The sequence below is a fragment of the Jaculus jaculus genome, chromosome 1 (assembly GCF_020740685.1).
Source record: "Jaculus jaculus isolate mJacJac1 chromosome 1, mJacJac1.mat.Y.cur, whole genome shotgun sequence".
In the NCBI taxonomy this organism is placed as follows: Eukaryota; Metazoa; Chordata; class Mammalia; order Rodentia; family Dipodidae; genus Jaculus; species Jaculus jaculus.
The window spans coordinates 157,543,886-157,567,192 of NC_059102.1; the positions used below are offsets into that span (position 1 = coordinate 157,543,886).

General features: G+C 50.6%; 1 protein-coding gene across 4 annotated transcripts in view; it reads right to left on the reverse strand.

Annotated features, from left to right (window-relative positions):
- Positions 1-22,648, reverse strand: part of Cttn (cortactin) — a 34,940-nt gene extending 12,292 nt beyond the window's left edge. The window contains exons 1-11 of one of the 4 annotated variants that reach the window (XM_004654237.2): positions 22,582-22,648; positions 15,534-15,626; positions 14,210-14,296; positions 14,022-14,095; positions 10,915-11,044; positions 6,997-7,107; positions 4,873-4,927; positions 2,989-3,099; positions 2,147-2,257; positions 1,600-1,710; positions 682-792 (exon numbers count right to left, since the gene is read on the reverse strand). In XM_004654237.2, coding sequence (XP_004654294.1) covers positions 682-792; positions 1,600-1,710; positions 2,147-2,257; positions 2,989-3,099; positions 4,873-4,927; positions 6,997-7,107; positions 10,915-11,044; positions 14,022-14,095; positions 14,210-14,296 — 901 coding nt within the window. In that variant the 5' untranslated portion in view covers positions 15,534-15,626; positions 22,582-22,648. Of the gene's footprint in view, positions 1-681; positions 793-1,599; positions 1,711-2,146; positions 2,258-2,988; positions 3,100-4,872; positions 4,928-6,996; positions 7,108-10,914; positions 11,045-14,021; positions 14,096-14,209; positions 14,297-15,533; positions 15,627-22,522 lie in introns of all 4 variants that reach the window. The other 3 variants (XM_045156586.1, XM_004654238.2, XM_045156598.1) reach the window with 3 other exon arrangements.
- Positions 22,649-23,307: the final 659 nt, after the last annotated feature.

A 23,307-nucleotide genomic window follows, 5' to 3' on the forward strand; every position in this document is an offset into this window, starting at 1 on the left:
GGGAGTGTCCTGCCTCCACGTCTGCACCAGGTTCGAGTGACCGGTTCTGACCTCTCAGGCAGATATGGAATGACCCTCTCCTGTTCTATAGAAAACAACCAACTGCTCAGACCCAGTGCTACCTACGACTCACTACCTCCTTGCACCTGTGTGTGCCTACTGCGTGGATGTATAGATGCTACACACAGATGGTGTCATTAAAAAAAAAAAAAAAAAAACGAACATACAAAACCCTTCACCCCAGCCAAAAACACCACCACAAATAAAGACAGAGACCACACAGGAGACATCTGCCTCGCTCTCTCTGGCTCATACCAGGGCTTGCTGGAACAAACCCACTTCCCATGGTGTCAGAGGTGACATGGCCTTGCTCCGTGATTTGGGCAGGAAGGAAGCTGTTGTGAGACCATAGGCTGTTCTAGAAACTACACATGTTGTGGGCTCACAGTGATGGAGCCTGCAGATTGCCTGACCCAAATGCTAAAGGTTAGGGCAAAAAAAAAACAGGAGAAGAAAGGAGACCTAGTTACAGGTGAATAGCACCCCAGCATTAAGTGGAGTGGAGGCCGCCCCCACGGGGGAGGGATGCAAGAGCTGGTGGCAGGGCCGCGATGAACCCCGAAGCCTGTGCAAGAAGTGGCTGCACTGCAGAGGAGGGCGGAGGAGGCGGGGCAACTGTGCCTTGCTGGGACTCGTGCTTGGCCAGTCTCTCCTTGTAATCAAACCCCACAGCGGAGGAGTCCTGCCTCTCGGACTGAACACCAAATTTGCCTCCGAAACCAGTCTTATAGTCTGGAAGTCCGCACGCGACAGTGGGGAACACAGCGGAGAGAGGAAACAGCTCGCGTTAGAATCACAGGAGCAAGTGAGATGTCAGACTCGAGCGTCTAGAGGAACGAGAGCTCTGCCGAGCTCAGGACCTGATGGGCTGAAGGTGACTGAAAGGTCAGGGAACAAACTTAAACCCAGAACGCTTCAGCCAAGGACGAAAATCCAGCTAAGGGCTGTAGGTCAATGGCCAGTAAAGCCACTCTGCGCTTTGAGGACTGGGTCCTACCCACACTACCTCCTTGTACGTGGAGGAAGACACAACACGCGGAGTATCAGCCCCCAAACTGGCTGTGCCAAGGACAGCTGGGGACAGACCGCGGGGTTGTCACTCTCCTCAGACTGGATCTCCTGGGCCAGGGCTCCCATTGTGACCAGACACTCTCGGTTAGAAAGGCAGCATGCTGGGGGCTGGAGAGCAGTTCCGTGGAAGACACTTACGCAGTGTCTCGTCCCCAAAAGGAGGTATCCCTGCCAGAACCTGTGGCCCACTTTAAAACAAGAACCCAGGGGCCAAGAGAATGGCTGCTTTGGGGCAGGAGGACTGCACGGGTAGCCTGACTCCTGGTGGCTGCGGCCCTGGTGAGGGGCTGGGGCATTATCACTCAGGGATTTCTAAAGCTGTGGGAGGCATAGAACAACTTCACACAGTCAAAACGAAATGATACTGCTGTGACAGAAATACAGTCAACATAAAACACATCGGCTGATCGAGAAATGAACAAAAACTTCTACGGTGACCTCGTATAAAAGCAGTCAGAGGGGATGTACCTTTTTGGGATTCATGCAGCTGCAATTTCTCCTGGTGATCCCAGCCAAGCGCACACTTGTCTTGTCTGTCTGTCTGCACACCAAATTTTCCTCCAAACCCTTTCACATAGTCTACATGCACAACAGAAAGCCACAATCTAGCGTTATCAGGCAGCCTGGGACATGGGGAGGAAGCAGGTTCCTGATGCAGTTAGACACACACTTCCCTCCTAGACCTGAGCTACCCTGGCAGGGCTCTGAGGAGTCTCTGGTCCCCCTCAGAAAGGCTCTGTAACTTAGAGCCGCAGTTAAACAGACAACCCGAGCATGCGGCTCACACCGGACCTCGAGGCAGACGCTGCGTGCAACACTGCAGGGATTTAACCAAAAGGGCAAACGTAGGGTTCCTTATGTCACCACTGATTGGGTTCCCACTCTGTGTTGACTATCCGGTAAAAGGGCACTGTGCCCACTCCGGGGGCTGGACCGTAAGCTCTGCTTCCCTCTTTGGGGGCTGTCTACACCTGTCCGTAAGAGAGCTGGGTGGCAGGGAGGGCACTGCAGACACCTTTCTGGGATTCGTGCTTCTCGGTTTTGCCTTGATACTCAAAGCCAACAGCGCTTTTGTCCACTTTGTCCTTGTCGATGCCGTACTTGCCACCAAAGCCTTTGGAGTAATCTGGAAATAGGAAAAGCACTATTAGCACTGGAGAGAGGGTCCAGTGGCTAAGGACATTTCCTGTGCAAGCATGAGGGCCTGAGACATCTTGAGTATAATCCCCAGAAACCATGTAAATGGCTGGGCCACGCACATCTGTAACCCTGTCCTATAGAGGAACGGAGATGAACAGAGACCCAAGGGAGAGAACAGGAAGGAGGGAACACATGGAAGGGGACCAGCTTTCAAGAATGTTCTTGTCAAGAAGCCGGGCATGGTGGCGCACGCCTTTAATCCCAGCACTTCGGAGGCAGAGGTGGGAGGATCACCGTGAGTTTGAGGCCACCCTGAGACTACATAGTGAATTCCAGGTCAGCCTGAGCTAGAGTGAGACCCTACTTTGGAAAACCAAAAAAAACAAAAAGGTGTTCTTATCAAAAATGGAAGGATGTGGGCTGGACAGTTGGTTTAGTCGTTAAGGCACTCTGTCTGCGAAGGACCCAGGTTCAATTCTCCAGGACCCATGTGAGCCAGATGTACAAGGTACATCTGGAGTTTATTTGCAGAGGCTGAAGGCCCTGGCACGCCCATCCTGTTTCTCCCCCCCCCCCCCTGCCTCTTTCTCACTCTCTCAAATAAATAAAAAAAGACAAATATTATTTTTCAAAATGGAAGGATAAAAGGACTAAGGTTCACTCCTTGGACAATACTCATCTGCAAAGGAACAAGGAGGAGCCGGGCCCCGCCCACACCTTTCTGGGACTCGTGCTTCTCCGTCTTGCCCTGGTAGTCGAAGCCCACGGCGCTCTTGTCCACGCGGTCGGCCTGCACACCGTACTTGCCTCCGAAACCACTGGAGTAGTCTGAGGAGACACAGGCAGGGCGGCAGCATGAGCCGAGGACACGCTGACTCTCCGCAGAGCGAGCCAGACACGGCGTTGCGGGTCTCGAATCCCCAGCGTTGGAGCCACCGTTCTGAAATGTCCGTGTTAGCGTACAGACTGTGGATGCAACTCAGTTGGGAGGACACGTGTAGGAGGCCCTGGGTTTCACCCCCTACACTTCAGAAACTGAGTGTGGTGGGGCACACCTGTAAGGCCAGCACTTGAGTCATACGGGCAAGAGGATCAGAGGTTCAAGGTCATCCTCAACTATATAGTGAGTACATGACCAGCTTGGGCTGCCTGACACCCCGTCTCAAAACAAAACAGAAACACAAAACCTGTTTTGTGCGTGCAACTGCTTTGCACTAACAGGCAGGAAGGCGTACAGCTGGGGTGGGGTGCACCTGTGATCCCAGCAAGCTGCAAGCCAAGGGAGGAGGGTGGCCAAGGGTTCTAGGCTAGCCTAGGCTGCAGTATGAGTGCTTATCTGAAAAATAAAAATAAAAAAGCCAAAGTTGGGAAGGGGGTGAAGTACAACAGAAACTAAGGTGCTTGCCCACTTTAAAAACCTACTGGCTGGGCTGGAGAGATGCCTTAGCAGTTAAGGCGCATGCCCACAAAGCCTAAGAACCCTGGTTTGATTCTCCAGGTCCCACATAAGCCAGATGCACATGGTGGCGCATGTGTCTGGAGTTCGTTTGCAGTGGCTAGAGGCCCTGGTGTGCCCATTCTCTCTCTCTCTCTCTCTGCCTCTAATAAATAAATAAATAAAAATTTTAAAATCTTAAAAAAAAAAATCTAGTAGCTCACACCAGTAATCCCAAGTAGTCAGGAGGCAGAGGCAGGAGGATCACCATGAGTTTAAGGCTAGCCTAGGCCCCATAGTCAGTACCAAGCCAGACTAGCCTTTACTGTAGCATGAGATCCTGTCTCAAAAATAAACAAACAAACAACAACAACAATAAAAAACCCATGACTGGTTAGGTGAGGTACCCCAAACCTTTAATCTTAGCATTTAGGAGGTAAGGCATTGTTGAGTCTAATGCCAGCTTGGGCTACATAGCAAAACCATGTCTCAGCCAGGCATGATGGTGATCACCTTTAAGTCCAACACTCATGAGGCTGACATAGGAGGATCCATGAGTTCAAGGCCAGCCTGGGGCTACAGAGAGAGTTCCAAGTCGGCCTGGGCTAGAGTGAGACCCTGCCTCAAAACCAAAAATAAACTAACTAAAAAACATGTCTCAACTGATTGAGAGGGGGAGGGGATATGATGGAGAATGCAGTTTCAAAGGAGAAAGTGGGGGAGGGAGGGCATTACCATGGGATATTTTTTATAATCATGGAAGTTGTTAATAAAAAAAAAAATTAAAAAAGAAAAAAAACCCATGTCTCAAAAACAGGAGAAAACCACAACAGAAAACACGGATAGATCCGCTTCTCTGTAGACCAGGGCTCCGGAGATGAAAATGACATCATAAGCCAGCCCCTGTGGGGGAACAGCTCTGCCTTCTAGCCTTGTTTGTCAACCGAGTCAGAGAGCTAGCTTTGCAGCGAGCAGCGCTGCTCCGACCAAAGGGAGGCAGCTCTCTGCACATCCAACGAGTCCACACAGCCTACAACACCCCGGTGACCAGGAACTCCCAGCAGAGCACACAGTCCCTCCTGCCACGGCCTCTGCGCTGCAGAGCCGATTCAGGGAACGGGTCCTTGTCCCTCAAGCCAGGTTTCTGTGCACCTTCCACCGCTTACCTTTCTGGGAGGCATGCTTCTCTGTCTTCCCTTGGTATTCAAAGCCTACGGCAGACTGCAGTGAAAAGAAGGGGGGAGGGGAGTGAGCTTTCATTTTATTTATTTTGATTTTGATTTTTTTTTGAGGCAGGGTCTTACTCTAGCCCAGGCTGACCTGGAATTCACACTATAGTCTCAGGCTGGCCTCAAACTCACAGCAATCCTCCTACCTCTGCCTCCAGAGTGCTGGGATTAAAAGCATGCACCACCATGCCCAGCTATCTTACTTACTTATGAGAGAGAGAATTGGTACGCCAGCACCTCCAGCCACTGCAATTGAACTCCAGACTCATGTGCCATCTTGTGTGCGTGCACAGCCTTGTACACATGTGTCACCTCGTGCATCTGCCTTACGTGGGTTCTAGGGAGCCTAACCTAAGTCCTTAGGCTTCACAGACAAGTGCCTTAACTGCTAAGCCATCTCTCCAGCATGTAACTTTTTTTAAAAAAATATTTTATTTACACCAGGCATGGTGGTACACATCTTTAATCCCACCACTCCAGAGGCACAGATAAGGAGGATCATTGTCATAAGTTCAAGGCCAGCCTGAGACTGCAGAGTGAGTTCCAGGTCAGCCTGAGCTAGAGCAAGACCCCATCTCAGAGAAATAAAAATGCATTTATTTATTTGCAAGGAGAGAAAGAATGAGAATGGGCAAGCCAGGGCCTCTTGCCACACTGCAAATAAACTCCAGATGCCATGCCAATTTGTGCAGCTGGCTATACATGGATACTGGGGAACTGAACATGGGCTGGTGGGCTTTACCAGTAAGTGCCTTTAACCAATGAGCCATCTCTTCAGCGTCCTATTTATTTACTTAACTTATTTATATTTTTCAAGGTAGGATCTCACTCTAGCCCAGGCTGATCTATGTAGTCTCTGGGTAGCCTCGAACTCACAATTCTATCTCTGCCTCCCGTGTGCTGGGATTGATTATGTACTTATTTGAGTATGTGTGTGTGTGTGTGTGTGTGTGTAGGTATGCCAAGGTCTCTTGCTGCTGCAAATGAGCAGCAGATGCTTGCACCACTTTTTGCATCTGGCTTTATATGGGTGCTGGGGAAATGAACCTACATTGGCAGGCTTTGCAAGCAAGTACCTTTAACCCCTGAGCCGTCTCTCCAGCCTCAAAATGTGCTTTTAAATACCTCTAAAACTATCACTGAATTCACAGGAATCAAGACACTAAAATGTTTTGCTATTTGTTGGGGCTTTTTTGTTTTTTTGAGACAGGATCTTATTGTGTAGCCCAGTGTAGTCTTGAACTCATGGCAAGCCTCCTGCCTCCACCTCCCAAGCACTGGGATTATGGGTACAAGCTATTATGTTCAGCTTAACCCATTTTTTTGAAGAGGGTGTATGCAATGTGATGTGTGCAGATACACATGCATGCAGAAATCAGATGTCTCATCACTCCCCCACACTGTTTCCTTTGAGGCAGAGTGTCTCATAGAACCTGGAGCTGCTGGTTTTGGTCTGACCGGCTGACCAATGAGGCCCACTGATTTTCTGTCTCCTCCCCCTGCAAGGCTGGGTTTACAGGCATGTGTGCCCATGCCTGGCTTTTTACTTGGCAGTGGGAATGGAACTCAGGTTCTCATGCTTGTGCAGCAAGTGCTCTTACCCGCCAAGCCATCTCCCCAGCCCCCCAAAAGTCCCCTTCTTGATCATTGGTTTCCTAGGCTGAGTTCAAATAAATACCAAAGTGTCAGAAGCTCTGTGGTTATGAGGATCAGAGCAGGCTCAGGCCCACCACAGAACCCTGCTCCTTCACGCTGCAGCACTGGCAGTGGACAGAAAGGCCTCTGCTGGACCATTTGAGAACAAATCAAGGGAGAGGGCCACACTCTCGTCTGTGACCCACACAGCAAGCACACAGGCCTCACTTATCGCTGCTTTTCCCTCAGACAGAGCCCAGGCTCAGAAGAGCCTGCCAGTTCTTGTCCGAATACCACACCCCCCACCCGGCAGTCCCACAGACCCAGAGGGCACCTGGGCACTGTGGTATGTGGTCAAAGGGCAAGCCCAGCGGTGGCACAGAGCTAGAAATGCCCCAATACTCACCTCCACACCTCAGCACTCACCTGATCAACCCTGTCCATCTGGACACCAAACTTGCCTCCGAAGCCCCGGACCGAGTCGACCTGTGAGCAGTGCTTGGACAGCTTTGACTGGTACTCATGGCCGACAGCTGACTGGAGCCAAGACCAAAGACACGCTGTTAGACACACCCAGGCCAGTGCAGGCCTTGTGCGATCCACACAGGACCAAGGGGAGGCCCCAACCCACAGCTGACTGGAACAAAGACCACATACAAGGCATTAGATACTTCCAAGCCCAGTATAGGGCTAACACCATCCACACGGGACTAAGAGGAGTTACAACCTATCAGAAGGCAGGCTTTTACCCTTTAGGATCATACATACCCAGCCTGACCCTAAGGATGACTCCAAGGGGGTGCCACCGCCCTATGGTAGCCAAGACCCTGTGCAGAGTTTCACTATGCACTGCAACTCCAAGGGTCCCCAGACCATGGCCCCCAGTTGCAGATAGAAGCTTTTAGCAGGGTTGGGTGTGAAGGCCAGACCCAGCAGAACCACTGTGAAGATCTGTTTACGTGGTCAACAGTCTCAAAGTGAGGCATTTTCACACCATGACCCCAGAATCGGAACAAACAGCCTGTATTCACCAACCTCACTGAAACACACACACACACACACACACACACACACACATACACACACACACGTGCACGCGTGCGCTCCAGTGAGAAAATTCACTCTCATCATCTCAACATGCCGCAGGTGGAAGCCAAGTACTACGGCCAACACCAGCTACTACATTCTAATGTTACCAACAGCACCCTGGCTCCTGTCAGGAAAGGATGCAGTGTCTGAGGCTGCAGAGATGGCTTAGCAATTAAGACACTTGCCTGCAAAGCCAAAGCATCCAGGTTCAATTTTCCAGGACTTACATAAGCTAGATACACAAGGTGGTGCATGTGCATGGGTTTGTTTGCAGTGGCTCGCCCATTCTCTTAAATAAATAAATAAAAGATGCAGGTTCTGGGGCCTTCTCTTCAAGGTCACACATCTACCAGGAGGGAAGCAAAGGTCAGCAAAACACAGCCTGCACCCTGGCCCCTTCCAGTATTCTCTGGAACAATGGCCACACTGGCATTGTCACCAGCTGGCAATGATGTGACCACCTGGCTCAGCAGCCCTCCCGTGGCCTCTGCTCATGATAAGGCAAGGTCAGAAACCAGCATGGATGTGGCTTGGGGTCACATGTCTCTAAGCCCATCTTTTTAGTTTACAACCTCAACCCTGGCTGCCCCGCAGATGACCCTCATTGGATCTGTTTCGTGCTTGGCAGAACCGCTCGGCTTGGCGTGTGTTCCAGCCATCACCGGCCCTCGGCAGCCCCTCCGCGTCCAGCCCCGGGCGTGTTCCCCCTGGGCTCGGCTGAGCTCAGCAGCTGACAGCAGGCCACGGGCCACAGCCTGAGAACCTCCGCATGGCACGAATGGCCCGTCCTCAGGCTCCAGGATCGTGCTCATGAAAACGGTTAGTGAAAGAGCCAGGCGAGGAGGCCAAGCCAAAAGTATTCCTCAGCAAGACTTTTCATTGGAAAGAAGTTTAAGAAGGGCTGGAGAGATGGCTTAGGGGTTAAGTGCTTGCCTGTGAAGCCTAAGGACCCCAGTTCGAGGCTCGGTTCCCCAGGTCCCACATTAGCCAGATGCACAAGGGGGCGCACGCGTCTGGAGTTCGTTTGCAGAGGCTGGAAGCCCTGGCGCGCCCATTCTCTCTCTCTCTCTCTCTCTGCCTCTTTCTCTCCGTCTGTTGCTCTCAAATAAATAAATAAATAATTTTTTAAAAAAAAAGAAGTTTAAGAAAAGAGCTATGAAAGTATGGGCAGAGGGACGGCTTTGTGACTGACGGGGTGTGTTCTCAGGACAGCCACACAGGACAAAGCAGGATGCCCCTAGCAAAGACCACAGCCACATAACTTGAAAGGGGCGTGGCAACACCTGCCCAAGTGTAAGTAGAGTCCCGCAGCTCCCTGCTCCTGGCTCCACACCGTGCAAATGCATGATTGCCTAGACATGCTGGACTACAGGCCATGTCCAGCTCAGGGTATGCAATCCTGAACACTGGAACCCCACCTTTCTTTTCAGTTCTGAAAAGGGTAGGTGACAAACAGGTCAGCTACAGTTTATCCTCAGGCTTGGCATCAGTTTATTTTTTATTTTATTTTATTTATTTTGAGGTTGTGTCTCGCTCTAGCCCAGGCTGACCTAGAACTCACTATGTAGTCTCAGGATGACCTTGACCTCACGATGATCCTCCTACCTCGGCCCCTCTCAAGCACTGGAATTAAAGACATGCACCACCACACTCTGCAATTTTGTTTTTTTTAAGATGAGGTCTTGGGTTAGGAAACGGCATAGTGATTAAAGTGTTGGCCTGCAAAGTCAAACAACCCGGGTTTGATTCCCCAAGGACCCACATCAGCCAAATGCACAAGGTGGTTCATGTATCTCATTTGCAGAGGCTGGAAGACCTGGTGAACCCATTCTCTTTCTCTCTCTCTATTTGCCTTTCTCTCTCACACACACACAAATAAATAAAAATAAAAATAAAAAATATTAAAAAATGCCAGGCGTGGTGACGCATGCCTTTAATCCCAGCACTTGGGAAGAGGTAGGAAGATTGCCGTGAGTTCAAGGCCAACCTGAGACTACATAGTAAATCCCAGGTCAACCTGGGCCAGAGTAAGACTCTTAAAAAATATATGTGTGTTGCCGGGCGTGGTGGCGCACGCCTTTAATCCCAGCACTCGGGAGGCAGAGGTAGGAGGATCGCCAAGAGTTCGAGGCCACCCTGAGACTACATAGTGAATTCCAGGTCAGCCTCAGCCAGAGTGAAACCCTACCTCGAAAAACCAAAAAAAAAAAATATATATATATATATGTGTGTGTGTGTGTGTGTATTTATACACACACACACACACACACACACACACACACACACACACACACACAGCATCCAGCAGCAGAGGGCTGGAGACAACGATCCCACTGTTGGCTCAAGCAGATATGGCAGCGCACGTAATGTCACGACAGTGCTGGCCACTTGTCAGCTCTTCAGGAAAAGCAGCCGGCCATGGAGCAACCCCTACAGAGGCCACTTGCACCCCCTTCTCTGAGGGTTTGGTCAGTAGCAGCTCCCAGCATTGTCTGCACTTAGAACCCGTTAATGCCCACTCACCAGGGTCTGAGCCACAGCTGTACAGCAGCATCTGCGTCCCCCTGGCCCCGGCACAGTCACGCCGGGGTCCTGCACTGAGGGCCACGATGCTCTGAATGCTGAAGATGCAGCATGGTGTTGGTCAGTTACGGCGGAGTCTCCGAGTACAATCTGACTTTGCCCCGTGGACATGCACAGCATGTGCGATGTGCCGGAATTACAGGCAGGGCTGCAGGACATCTACGGGCAGGGTGCTTCTAAACCCTGTCCTGCTCACAAAGCTGCCAATCTCCCCCAGAGATGCCTCACTATACCTCAGCCACCTGCCAGACCCTCTGACAACTTCCAAAAGAGCCTCCAGAAAAGTGAGCTACAATTTTGTTTTGTTTTATCACTTTTTTTTTTTTTTTTTAATGAGAGAGAGACAGAGAGACAGATGGTGCACCAGGGCCTCCGGACACTGCAATTGAACTCCAGATGTGTGTGCCACCTTGTGCACATGTGTGAGCTTGCATCACCTTGTGCATCTGGCTTACATGGGTTCTGGGGAGTTGAACCTGAGTCCTTAGGCTTCGCAGGCAAGCGTCTTTACTGCTAAACCATCTCTCCAGACCGTGAACTACACTTTTGGGTCGGACTGAGTTGAATCCAGAGGACTCTGCTGGGCAGCTGAACCTCAACAAACCAGCGCCACACTTGGATCTAAGCAAAGGCTTGAAGGACGCCACCAACAGTGAGGTCCCGCCCACTTACTTTGTCCATCCTGTCCTGTTCCACACCGAATTTTCCTCCATAGCCATGTGAGGCTTTCGGTCCTGTCTCAAGTTCCTTCTCCTTGAGGGTCTGATGCTCTTGAAAGACATTCTCTCTGAGCTTATGTATGCTGGCAGGAGAGAGAATAGGACAAAGCCAGTGAGAAGAGTGCCCTGGCCTTTTGGCAGGGTGAGGACAGGTGGCATCTGCGAGGGCGCAAGGTTTCATCACGCAGTACTGCTTGCCCACTGCCTACGCCCAGCCACTGTCCTGACCTGAACATGCCCCACAGGCTCGACTTGAAGGTCACTTCTTTTGGAGAAAAGCTGCTTGTTTTAGATTGGTGGATTAGGAGAGCAAGCTCTGCAAATGCCAGGCACAGGCAGCAAGGAAAACAAAGTCATGAGTCCCTTGCACCAGATCCCCAAGGTCACAGGAAAAGGCCCAGTGGCCCTGAACACGAACATGTTCAGAATTTACCATCTAGAAACTACTTTCAGCAGGTCACACTGACACATAGCTGTAATCCCAGCACCTGGAAGCCTAAGTCAGGAGGATCTCAGGCTCCAGGTTGCCTAGAGATACACAGCAAGTCCCTCTCTCAAAAAAAAAAAAAAAAAAAAAATTCAGCCAGGCATGGTGGCACACACCTTTAATCCCAGCACTCGGGAGGCAGAGGCCACCCTGAGATTACATAGTTAATTCCAGGTCAGCCTGGACCAGAGTGAGACCCTACCTTGAACGCCCCCCCCCCAAAAAAAATAAATATAAGAACCACCTTTAAGGGCTGGGAAGACTGCTGAGTGGTTAAAGGCACTTGCTTGAAAGCCTACAGGCCCAGGTTCAATTCCCCAATACCCACATAAAGCTAGATACACAAAATGGTGTATGCATCTGGAGTTTGTTTGCAATGAAAAGAGGTCCTGGCATGCCCATATTCATATTCTCTGAGTAAATAAATAAAAATGATTTTTCAGACACTTTTAATTATTTTTTTTTAAAGCATCAGACTCTGACTGCCAAGAAGTAGCTATTACTGAGATGCCAGAGTGGCAGGCAGGCCATCTCAGGTTCTGCCCTGCAACACAGATCCACATCTCTGTATATAGACAGAAATACTAGGAATGTGGATAAAATATGTGCCAGGGCTAGAGAGATGGCTTAGTGGTTGAGCGCTTACCTATGAAGCCTAAGGACCCCGGTTCGAGGCTCATTTCCCCAGGACCCACATTAGCCAGATGCACAAGGGGGCGCACGCGTCTGGAGTTTGTTTGCAGTGGCTAGAAGCCCTGGCGCGCCCATTCCCTCTCTATCTGTCTCTTTCTCTCCCTCTCTCTCTGTCACTTTCAAATAAATAAATAAAAAATGAACAAAAAAAATTAAAAATATATATGTGCCAGGCCTAAAATCCCCTGAGCCCTCTAATCAGGGAAGGAGAAACAGTAGCCCAACAACCTGGGAAAAATCAGCTGACAAGAGCTGGCCCATGCTCAGGTGGCCCCTCTTGGAATCCAAATCCATCTAGCAGATCTTTGCCCCGGAAAGTTGCACCCATTCTCATATTTACCCTGTCCAGTGCGTTCAACAGCCACAAGGAGGGCTGGAGAGATGGATTAGTGGTTAAGGCGCATGCCTGTGAAGACTAAGGACCCAGGTTCAATTCTCCAGGTCCCATGTAAGCCAGATGCACATGGTGGTACATGCATCTGGAGTTCTTTTGCAGTGGCTAGAGGCCCTGGCATGCCCATTCTCTCTCTCTAGCAAATAAATAAATAACTCAGAAAAAAAAAAAAAAAACTTTAGGAAAAAAAAAAAAAAGAGCCACAAGGGACAGACAGAAGTGCTGTGTGTCAATACTGATGCCTTACCAACTTGGGAACTGGCCTAAGCCTTTGACAACCAATCTAAGGCTGCAGCAGACTCCCAGGTCTCCTCCCATCTCCACTGTCTCTCCCCACCAGCCCCAGGCCCTCTGCACTCACAGGCCACCTCTGTGGGACAGGTGAGCTAAGTAAACCAGAGAGACTCATATTCGAACCTCTAAAACACAAAAATGGGTCAGAGAAGAGGCTCAGTGGTTAAGTAAGCTTTCTACCCATGCATGAGGGGCTGAGACTGTCCAAGTGGGCATGGCCACACATGCCTGTGACCCCAGCGTGGCAGGGGCACTGAGATCGGAAGATTAATGGAGTTTCACAAGCCCCAGAAACAGTAAATCGATGCTCTAGCTAAATATACCCAGGCAGAAGAGTGATGGAGCAGGATGTCCATGGCTCTTGTCAGGCTGCTACAGGTGAGCGTGTGGCACACCACAAAGTCACACATAGCACCCTACACACATGCACAAGGTCACCGTGCAGAATGCCTTTCTCTGGGTGTCTAGCCAGGCAGACAGGGCCTACCCCAAGAAGCACAGCAAGCCCTGGTCAAAGGTGCAGCTGGCACAGCTCAGAAGAGGAGGCCATGTTCTGAACCCAGTAGACACCAGAACAATCATCTGGGCATGTCTGTAGAAGTCCTCTGATCTATGCTTCCTGAGGAGAAAGCAAGCCACCCGCAGGGCAAGACGGATGAGGACGGGGCGCATTCAGCTCTCTAACACCCGGAATTCAGCTCATCAGACTAGCTGTTAAATTCTGCAATGCACGAGTTTCCAGACAATAATATGACTCAAAGGGAGATGTTCAGGGTCCAAGTTATTATTCAAAGACATCTCACACTTTGAAAACCCCCTCCTGGGAGTCGAGGAGATGTTTCAATGGTTAAAGGCGCTTGCTTTTCAAGCCTGCTGGCCAGGGTTCAATCCCCCAGTGCCCTTATAAAACCAGATGGACAAAGTGGTGCATACATCTGGAGTTCGTTTACAGTGACAAAGACCCTGGCATGCCCGTTTTATCTCTCTCTCTCTCTCTCTCTCTCTTTCTCCTGGTAAATAAATAAATCAACAAGCATGTCATGCCTCCACTTGTCTCCTGTGTGCGCTCAAGGTTGACAAGGTGAACCTGAGCACCTGCCACCACTGGCCTGTAGGACACAGCTCCCCGAGGTGAGGTCCTAGCATGGGCTCTCAGGCCCCGCAAGGCCCTGTGGGGAGTGATAGAGCTTACTTGATGTGCTCCTGGTGCCCGGATCCTTGCACGGTTTTGGCGCCCCATCGTTGTTCCTTTTCACTCACGTCGTTCTGCAAAGAGAAGGAATGGCTACGCCCCACAGCCTGGACCGGGGAGCAAGCAAGCCAACACCTGGGGGTAGAAGCATCGCCCTCAGAGAAGCAGGGGCCCTGGGTGACTCCTACCACAAAATCAGGGTCGGTCTCCCAGTCATCGGCTCCTCCGTCATCCTGGGCGATGGACACAGCGTGGCCGGCCGAAGCTTTCCACATCTGTAAGACAGCACTGAGGTGACGCAGCCTGCGGAGAGTCCCCCAGAGGCTCTCATCCAAATGATCAAGAGCCCCCCCACCTCACACAGAGCTCACCACAGAGCTACATGGTCATCACTAAACACAGAGGACACATGGAGAATCAAACATGGAGCATCAGAATAGCTTAATCAAGTGGCGTCAGAAGTATGCCAGAAACACTTGTGGGCTTCAACTAGAGGGAGAAAACATTTCTGGAAAATAAAAAAGTGGCAGCTGGGCATGATGGCTAACACTGGTAATCCCAGGACTGAGGCAGGAGGAGAACCACATGTCTGAGGCCAGTCTGGGTTACATGGGAGGTCTAGGCCAGCCTGGGCTACAGAAGCGAGGCCCTGTTTCATCAAAAAGTGGGGTGTGCACTGACTTCTTTAATTAAGAGCACATTCCCGATCCGCTGACTCTTATGGCAATAGTTTTCCAAGCAGAGGGAGGCAGCATTCAGGGATTCAGGGTTGTGTAACCCTATGAATACACTGTCACTTTCATGTTGCATTGATTTTAGCCCAATTTAAAAAGCAATCCATCGTAATTTCAAGTACTTATTGGAAATATAACAATGAAAGTCTTAATTTAGACTGTCAAGTTAGTAACCGTTCCAAGCACTCTAACAGAGGATTGTTCACAGCACACGAAGAGCCACCATCCCCCATGTTAGAGGCTCTGTTAATGGGAGGTGATCATTTTGGCAACAAGCTCCCAGACATGGGGCTGGGATAAAGATCAGAATTCAATCCTCAGTGCTCACATATAAACCCAGGTATGGCTGTGCAGGCATGTACCCCCAGCACTTAGCGGAGCAGAGAGACAGGATTGCTGGGGCTCCCTGGTCAGTCACCTTTGGTCTCCACAGAGTGTATGACTCTGTAGAGCATACCTTTAATCCCAGCACTCAGGAGGCAGAGGCAGGAGGATCGCTGTAAGTTTAAGGGCAACCTGGGACCACAGGGTGAGTTCCAGGTCAGCCTGGGGTAGAACAAGACCCTACCTCAAAAGACCAAAAAAATTATCCCTGTGTGCAAGCTGCCTCACCTTGGTAGTAAGATTCCACCCTCAGCCGATTCAAGAAAAAAGAATACTGATGTGCTTACAACACGCAACTTGTTTGGGGAGTAACTTGATAGTAGAGTGCTTATTTAGTGCACAAAAGGCCTTGGGTTCAATCCCCAGAACTGGAAAAACAAATGAACACACAAACCTTTCTTTCCAGAGAGCAAAAGGCTGCTCAGAGAACTCTATCCGAATCCCAGTAATCCAGTGAGGAATGTGCAGGCATTTGCGGGTGATCTGTCTGCAAAGAGGAAGGGTAAGGTCAGGACGGCTGCTGACCAGATCTCCAGGCAGACCCTGAGTACCTCGGAAAGCCTCCCAGACACACAGGGCTATGTCAAAAAAATCTGGAAGGAGGCTAGGAAGACCTTGTATCTTCCTAACCAATAGTTCAATGCAGAGGAATGAAGAGACCCAAGCAGATTCAATACACTAACCCTGCCATTTTTTTTTAACATATTTATTTATTTATTTATTTGAGAGTGACAGACAGAGTGAAAGAGGCAGAGAGAGAGAGGGAGAGACAGAATGGGCGCACCAGGGCCTCCAGCCACTGCAAACGAACTCCAGACGCGTGCGCCCCCTTGTGCATCTGGCTAACTTGGATCCTGGGGAACTGAGCCTCGAACCGGGGTCCTTAGGCTTCACAGGCAAGTGCTTAACTGATAAGCCCCCTCTCCAGCCCTAAACATATATTTTTATTTGAGAAAGAGAGACAAAGAGGAAGAGCGAGAGTGTGAGCATGGTGTGCCAGGGCCTCCTGCCACTCTAAAAGAACTACAAGGACATGCACCACTGTGTGCATGTGGCTTTACTTGGCTACTGGGGAATCAAACCCAGGCCAGACCATCAGGATTTGCAAGCCAAGTGCCTTTAACTCCTGAGCCATCTTTCTAGCCCACCCTGCCATTTGTTGTTTTTATTTTGGTTTTGTTTTTGCAAGATAGGATCTCACTCTAGCCCAGATTGACCTGAAATTCACTATGAAGTCTCAAGGTGGCCTCGAACTCATGGTAACCCATCATGCCCAGCCTCCCTGCCATTTCTTTAAGTTTTTGTGTTTTGGATTTTTTTGTTTTTTTTTTTTAGGTAGAATCTCATTCTAGGCCAGGCTGACCTGGAATTCACTATGTAGTCTCAAGGTGGCCCCAAACTCATGGCGATCCTCCTACCTCTGCCACCCGAGTGCTGGGATTACAGGCGTGCGCCACTACGCCGGGCTCCTGCCATTTCTTAATACAACTTGAGATTACAGCCTCACTTGGTAGCATGGGTCCTACTTGATATATTCCTGGGAGTTTTCCATTTCTTGTTCATTATAATTGATGGTGATGGTCAGGACAAAGTAATTCTATATTGTGAGTTTCTATGAATAGTAACAGCAGACAGGCATGGTAATGCATACCTGTCATCCCAGCACGTGGGAGGCGGTGGCAGGAGAAGAGTTTGAGGCCAGCCTGGGACACATAAGGCTACCGTGTCTCAAAAAAAAAGGAGAATCACCGCTCTCCGCTTCCTGGACTCAATATGACCTGCCACCACGCATTCCGTTTTCTCTGGAATTGTAAGCCAAAATAAACCCTGTCTTTAAAAAGACAAGCTCGGGCTGAAGAGATAGCTTAATGAACAATTGAGGCACTTGCCTACAAAGCCTAACCACTCGAGTTCAATTCCCCAGTGCCCACGTAAAGCCAGAGGCACAAAGTGGCACATGTATCTACAGTTCGTTTGTAAGCAGTTGGAGGCCCTGGTGTGCCCATTCTCTGTCTCTCTTCTAACTCTCTCTACAAATAAATAAAAGACAAGCAGGCTGGAGAGATGGCTTAGTGGTTAAGGTACTTGCCTGCAAAGCCAAAGGACCCAGGTTCAATTCCTCAGGACCCACGTAGGCCATATGCACAAGGTGGTGCATGCATCTGGAGTTTGTTTGCAGCGGCTGAAGGCCCTGGCATGCCATTCTCTCTTTCTCTATCTGTCTCCCTCTCTCTTTCAAAATAAATAAATAAAATCAAAAATATGTCAGGCGTGGTGGAGCACACCTTTAATCACAGCACTCAGGATGCAAAGGTAGGAGTATCGCCATGAGTTCGAAGCCACCCTGAGATGAAATGGTAAATTCCAGGTCATCCTGAGCTAGAGTGAGACCCTACCTCAAAAAAAAAAAAAAAAAAAAGACAAGCTGTTGTAGTGCTGGTCAATTACAATCCCAGCACTTGCGAGGCAGAGGCAAAAGGCTCAGGAGTTCAAAGCCAGCTTCAGCTACATGACAAGTGCCAGGCCAGCCTTGACTACACAAGACCCTGTTTAAAATAATAAAGGGCTGGAGAGATGGCTTAGCAATTAAGCGCTTGCCTGTGAAACCCAAGGACCCCAGTTCTAGGCTCGATTCCCCAGGACCCACGTTAGCCAGATGCACAAGGGGGCGCACGCACCTGGAGTTCATTTGCAGTGGCTGGAGGCCCTGGCGCGCCTATTCTCTCTCTCTCTCTCTCTGCCTCTTTCTCTCTCAGCCTGTCGCTCTCAAATAAATAAATAAAAATATTTAATAAAAAAAAAACAGTGACTAAAATAGGAACTTGGGTATTTTGGGGGATATGAATAAAGTCCCTGGAGTACCTCATACCGTACACAAAAATTAACTGAAAATGAATCACAGCCTTAAGCATGCTTCATTTTTATGACGTGAATTTGGTGACAGTTTCTTAGATATGACACCAAAAACACAAGAATGGGGGAGGGGGGAGCAAAGCAGACTAAGTGGACAAAATTTAAAACTCTATGCTTCAAAACACACCATCAAAAAGTGAAAAGAAGATTGTCGCTGTGGCGCACACCTTCAAACCCAGCACTCGGGAGGCAGAGGTAGGAGGATCTCCCTGAGTTCAAGGCCAGCCTGAGACTATATACTGAATTCCAGGTCAGCCTGGGCTAAAGTGAGACCCTACCTCAGGAAAAAAAAAAAAAAAGTGAAAAGTGCCACGCTTGGTGGCTGAGGCAGATAGGAGGCTAGCCTGGGCTACTGAATGACTCACTGAGGAGAAAACAATTTTCAATAATATATATATATATATCCTGAGCATAGACTGAGCTCTTCTGATTTATTTGTTGAGGTGCGGTCTCACTCTAGCCCAGGCTGACCTGGAACTCACTCGAGATCCTTCTTCAGCCTCCTGAGTGCTGGGATTATAGACATGAGCTACCATTCCTGGCTGAGAACACATAAAGGACTCTTACAAGTTAGTAAAAAGGACATCTGCCCCATTTAATAGCACAGAAGCTGGGCACAGTAGCCCTGAGGAGGCTGAGGCAGGAAAACTGCCTGAAGCCAGGAGTGTGAGAGCAACACAAGCAATAGTGAGGAGGCAGGGAGGGATGCATGACGCCATTCAGTGACAGAGAGAATGCTTTACACGTTCAAGGTCTTAGATTTGACACACACACACACACACACACACAGAGGTATTTGGAGAAACCAGAACACTTATACCCTGCTGGTGAAATGGGAAATGTAAAAAGCCTAGTGGTTCCTCCAAAAGTTAAACGCAGGGACACACGACCCAAGGATTCTACTAAATATATATATGCTCAAGAGATAGAAGCCTAAGCCCGTATGCCCATCTGTACATGAGTGGTCAGAACAGCATCGTCCCAAGCTGTCAAAAAACAAAACAAACTCCCCACGTACCTATCAACCAATGAGGAGACATGTTACAGCCACACAAAAGTATAGTATCCCTCCATTAAAAGTGATACAGTTCTGGGCTGGAGAGATGGCTTAGCAGTTAAGGCGCTTACCTCCAAAGTCAAAGGACCCAGGTTCAAACCTCCAGTATCCACATAAAGCCAGATGTACAAGTGACACATGCATCTGGAGTTGGCCTGTAGTGACTAGAGAGTTGGGCCCTGGTACGCCCAGTTCTCTCTGTCTCTATTTGCCTCTCTGTCTCAAATAAATAAAGAATTTTTTTTTAAAGCGATACAGAGCCGGGTGTGGTGGTACACGCCTTTGATCCCAGCACTCGGGAGGCAGAGGAGGACTACTGAGAGTTCGAGACCACCCTGAGACTAGTTAGTGAATTCCAGGCTAGAGTGAGACCTACCTTGAAAAAAAAAAAAAAAAAGTGACGCCATTCCAATGCATGCTACAATGTAAATGTAAGTTGAACATATCATGCCAAGTCAGAGAAGCCAAGCACAAAGATCATAAAGTATTATTTCATTGTCATGAAACGTCCAGGGCTGGGAAATCAAGAGAAAAAAGCACATTAGGAGTCTGGGAGATGGCTCAGTAGTAAAAGGTACTTGCTTACAAAGCCTGACAATCCAGGTTCAATTCCCAAGCAGGATGCATGAAGTGGCACAAGTGTCTGGTGTTTGTTTGCAGCAGCAAAAGGCCATGGTATGCCCCCCCACAACACACACACCAATTTTTGTACATTAGGCTGGAGAGATGGCTTAGTGGTTAAGGCACTTGCCTGTGAAGCCTAAGAACCCAGGTTTAATTCCCCAGTACCCACATAAGCCAGATGCACAATGGACACATGTGTCTGGAGTTTGCATGAAGTGGCTAGAGGCCCTGGCACACCCATTCTCTCTCTCTCTACCTGCCCAATAAATAAAATATATTTAAAAGTACATTAGAGTGAAGCCAGGCGTGGTGGTGCACGCCTTTTAATCCCAGCACTTGGGAGGCAGAGGTAGGAGGATCACTGTGAGTTCGAGGCCATCCTGAGACTCCATAGTGAATTCCAGGTCAGTGTGGGCCAGACCCTACTTCAAAAAACTAAAAAAAAAAAAAAAAAAAAGTACATCAGTGGCTGCCCAGGGCTCAGAGGATTGGGAAGTCATAGCTAAACAGTAGAGTTCCTGCCTTCCTTTAAAAAAAAAAAAATTCCTTTATCTGTTTTTCCTTCTTTCAGGAGATATGCTCCAGTAGCCTAGTATGGTGGCTCACACCTATAATCCTGGCACCTGGAAGGCAGAGGCAGGAGGATCGTTGTGAGTTCCAGGCGAGCCTAATCTACACAGTGAGTTCCAGGCCAGCCAGGTCTACAGAGACCCTATCTCAAATGCCCTCCTCCAGCCCCCCCCAAAAAGAGATGAGCCAAGCCTGGCTCAACTCCTGGCCACCAGCATCCGCCTGCCTCAGCTCTCCCTAGACGGTGGTGATCACTGCACAACTCTGTGACTATACCCAAAGACCACTGAATTATACGTTTAAACGGGCAAGCTGTGTACTACACCGATTAGACGTCAACAGTGCTCTTAGAAAAGCATGGCACAAAGAAAAAAATAATGCCTCCTGCATCCAGCACAGTTAACATGAAGCCTCCCCTGCAACAGCCAGAGGGAGGGAGAGCTGGCTGAGGGGAAGAGGGGGTGGGGAAACACCCTGCCTGCATTGACAGCAAACCCTCACCCAGAGAAGTTGCCCACGGTGGAGGAACACATCCATCCAGACTCAGTGGTCCATCAAGCTTGCCCCCTACAGTACAGCAGAGTCAAAAGGAACAGAAAAGTAGCCGAGCAGCTGGGGGGTAGCTCCCCCTCTCTGCCTCCTCTCCAAACTGGGTGCACTCCCGTGGGGCAAGCCAGACCTGCGCAGAGGAAGTGGGCTTGCTTCCCAGGGACAGGGACTGAAACAGAAGCTGGCAGACAGACGCCACGCCCGGCTGTCAGGTGTCCGGGACAAAGAGCTCCACAAGGCAAGGAGGTGAAGGCGATGGGATGGCACCTGGGTTCTAGCCTTTCGAGCACCTGGGACCAGACTGGCACGGGCCAAAGGTCTGAGGGCCAATTATCCTCACTGTCATTTACAATGTTTTAAACAGCCAACTATCACAATGCCACAATTAAAAATCAGCTTTAGGGCTGGAGATGTGACTCAGTGGCAGAGAGCTTGCCTAACATGTGCAAGGTCTCGCCTTGGGGTCAATTCCAAGTGTAGACATGGGGTGGGAGTAGAGGGGGTGGGCACCGGGGTAGAAAGTCAACTTAGTAGTTACTGGGGACCTCACATCAGAAACAACAGTTTGACCCCTTCCCTCAACTTTTTCTTGGTCAACCATGTCTGAAGGTTCCACTTAAGAGCTGCTTCCTTGTTCCTTGAATTTCTGATGAATACCGTGCCAATCAGAGAGAACCTGTGTTGACTTAGGGCCTGAGCGGGTGACTCACTCTACGTCAGGAACTGAAGCAGGCCCATGGAGGGAGCCACAGCCTGACTGGCCCAGCGTGCACAGGGGGACTGTCTAGCGGGCTTAAAGGGTCCTGCCTAGCAAGGCTCAGGGCAACCAGGTGAGACAGCTACGCACAGGGAATATGGGCACTGCCAGGGAAGCTAAGCTGGACAAAAAATGGAATTCCTGCCCAAGTGGCTGGACAGACACTGCTCCTTACAAGGAGACACTCCAAGAGAACAAATGGAAATGGGGGACTAGAACTGGCCAAGTCACTTCCCCGGTGACTGTGCACACACCGCACACACCCAGGAGGAGCGGCAGTTCCCCATTCCAGCTCCGAAGGCAGCAGCGGAGTTCCATTCCCACTGACCCCATTGCGAACCTTCCTCAGGTGCACGGGTGCAGACGGAGATGCCCCACACACGGCCTCTTTGCAGCTGGTGCCTCCCCAGATCCACTTGCCTCGCCCTGGCCCTCTGACCACCCTCTCCCTAGGCCTTGAGACCCCTTCCCCAATACGTACAGGCTGATCCTCTTCTCCTAGGCCCTGGGACACCCCCACACCTACCTGCCGCCCCCAGTCCCTAGGACCCCAATCTCCCTAAGACCAGATCGTTCCCCAGGCCCAAGGGCCCCGATCCTTCTCTAGATCCTGGTACCCTGGGCCCCTCGGTCCCTTCCCCTAGGCATAGCCTTCCTCCTGGGAGCCCGGCCCCTCGCTCAGACTCTGGCCTCCTCCCCTCAAGTCCTATCTCTGGCCCCAGGCCCTCAATACCCGCACCCCAGGTACTAAGGTATCCGATCCCTCAGCCCGGCCCCTGCACCCCGGGGCCACGATCCTTCAGCCCGGCCCTGTCCCCGGGGATCTCGATCCCTCCGCCTGGCCCGCATCCCGGGACCCGATCCCGCCCGCCGCAGGTCTGGGAAGCCTCGCCCACTGCCCCCCAGCCCTAACCGCGAGCGGAAGCGCGGTGAGACCACCGCTCCCTCCGGTCTCGCGGCTCCAGGGCTCACCGCGCCGCGGTCCTCCTCCCGCTCTGCTGGCTCCAGCCACGCCCGCCGCTCCGGGAGCCTGCTCACTTCCGGTTCCGCGGGGGCGGGGCCGCATCCGGGGCCGCGGGAGGCCACGCCCCTTATCCCGGCTGGTCACGCCCCCCTACTCCGCGGGATGCCCAGCGGCGTCCAGGCCAGCCCGCTTGCGCAATGTCGAGGGCAGACGTGCGGGCAGCGGGGGTGGTGTGTAGGAGTCACAACCCTGCGCTCCGGGAGGAGGGAAACCGAGTCACACAGGGTCAGTGCGGGGCGCCTAGAGCCCCGACAACTCTCGGTGGCGGCTGTACCGGCTAGTCAGCTGGAAGGAACAAACTCCTAAATCAACTCTCTCTCCGTCCATCAGTCACTCATCCATCCATCCTGTCAATCATCCACACTGCTACCTCCCCCCATCCGTCTACCCGGGCACCCTTCTTTCATCCATCCACCCACCTGTCAACATCTACCCACTATCCATCCATCCAACCCATCTGTCAGTCATCCAGCCACCCATCTACCCCTGTTCTTACATGCTCATCTATCCAGATAGACACCCACCCATCCACCCCCCCCCCACCCATCTGTCCATCTACCCATCCACCCAACATTCATCCAGGCACATACCCACCCATCAAAGTCCATTTATCTTCCCCCCAATCTACTGTTTCTATCTGCCCATCCGTGTACTGACTTGTCAAGCATCCATTC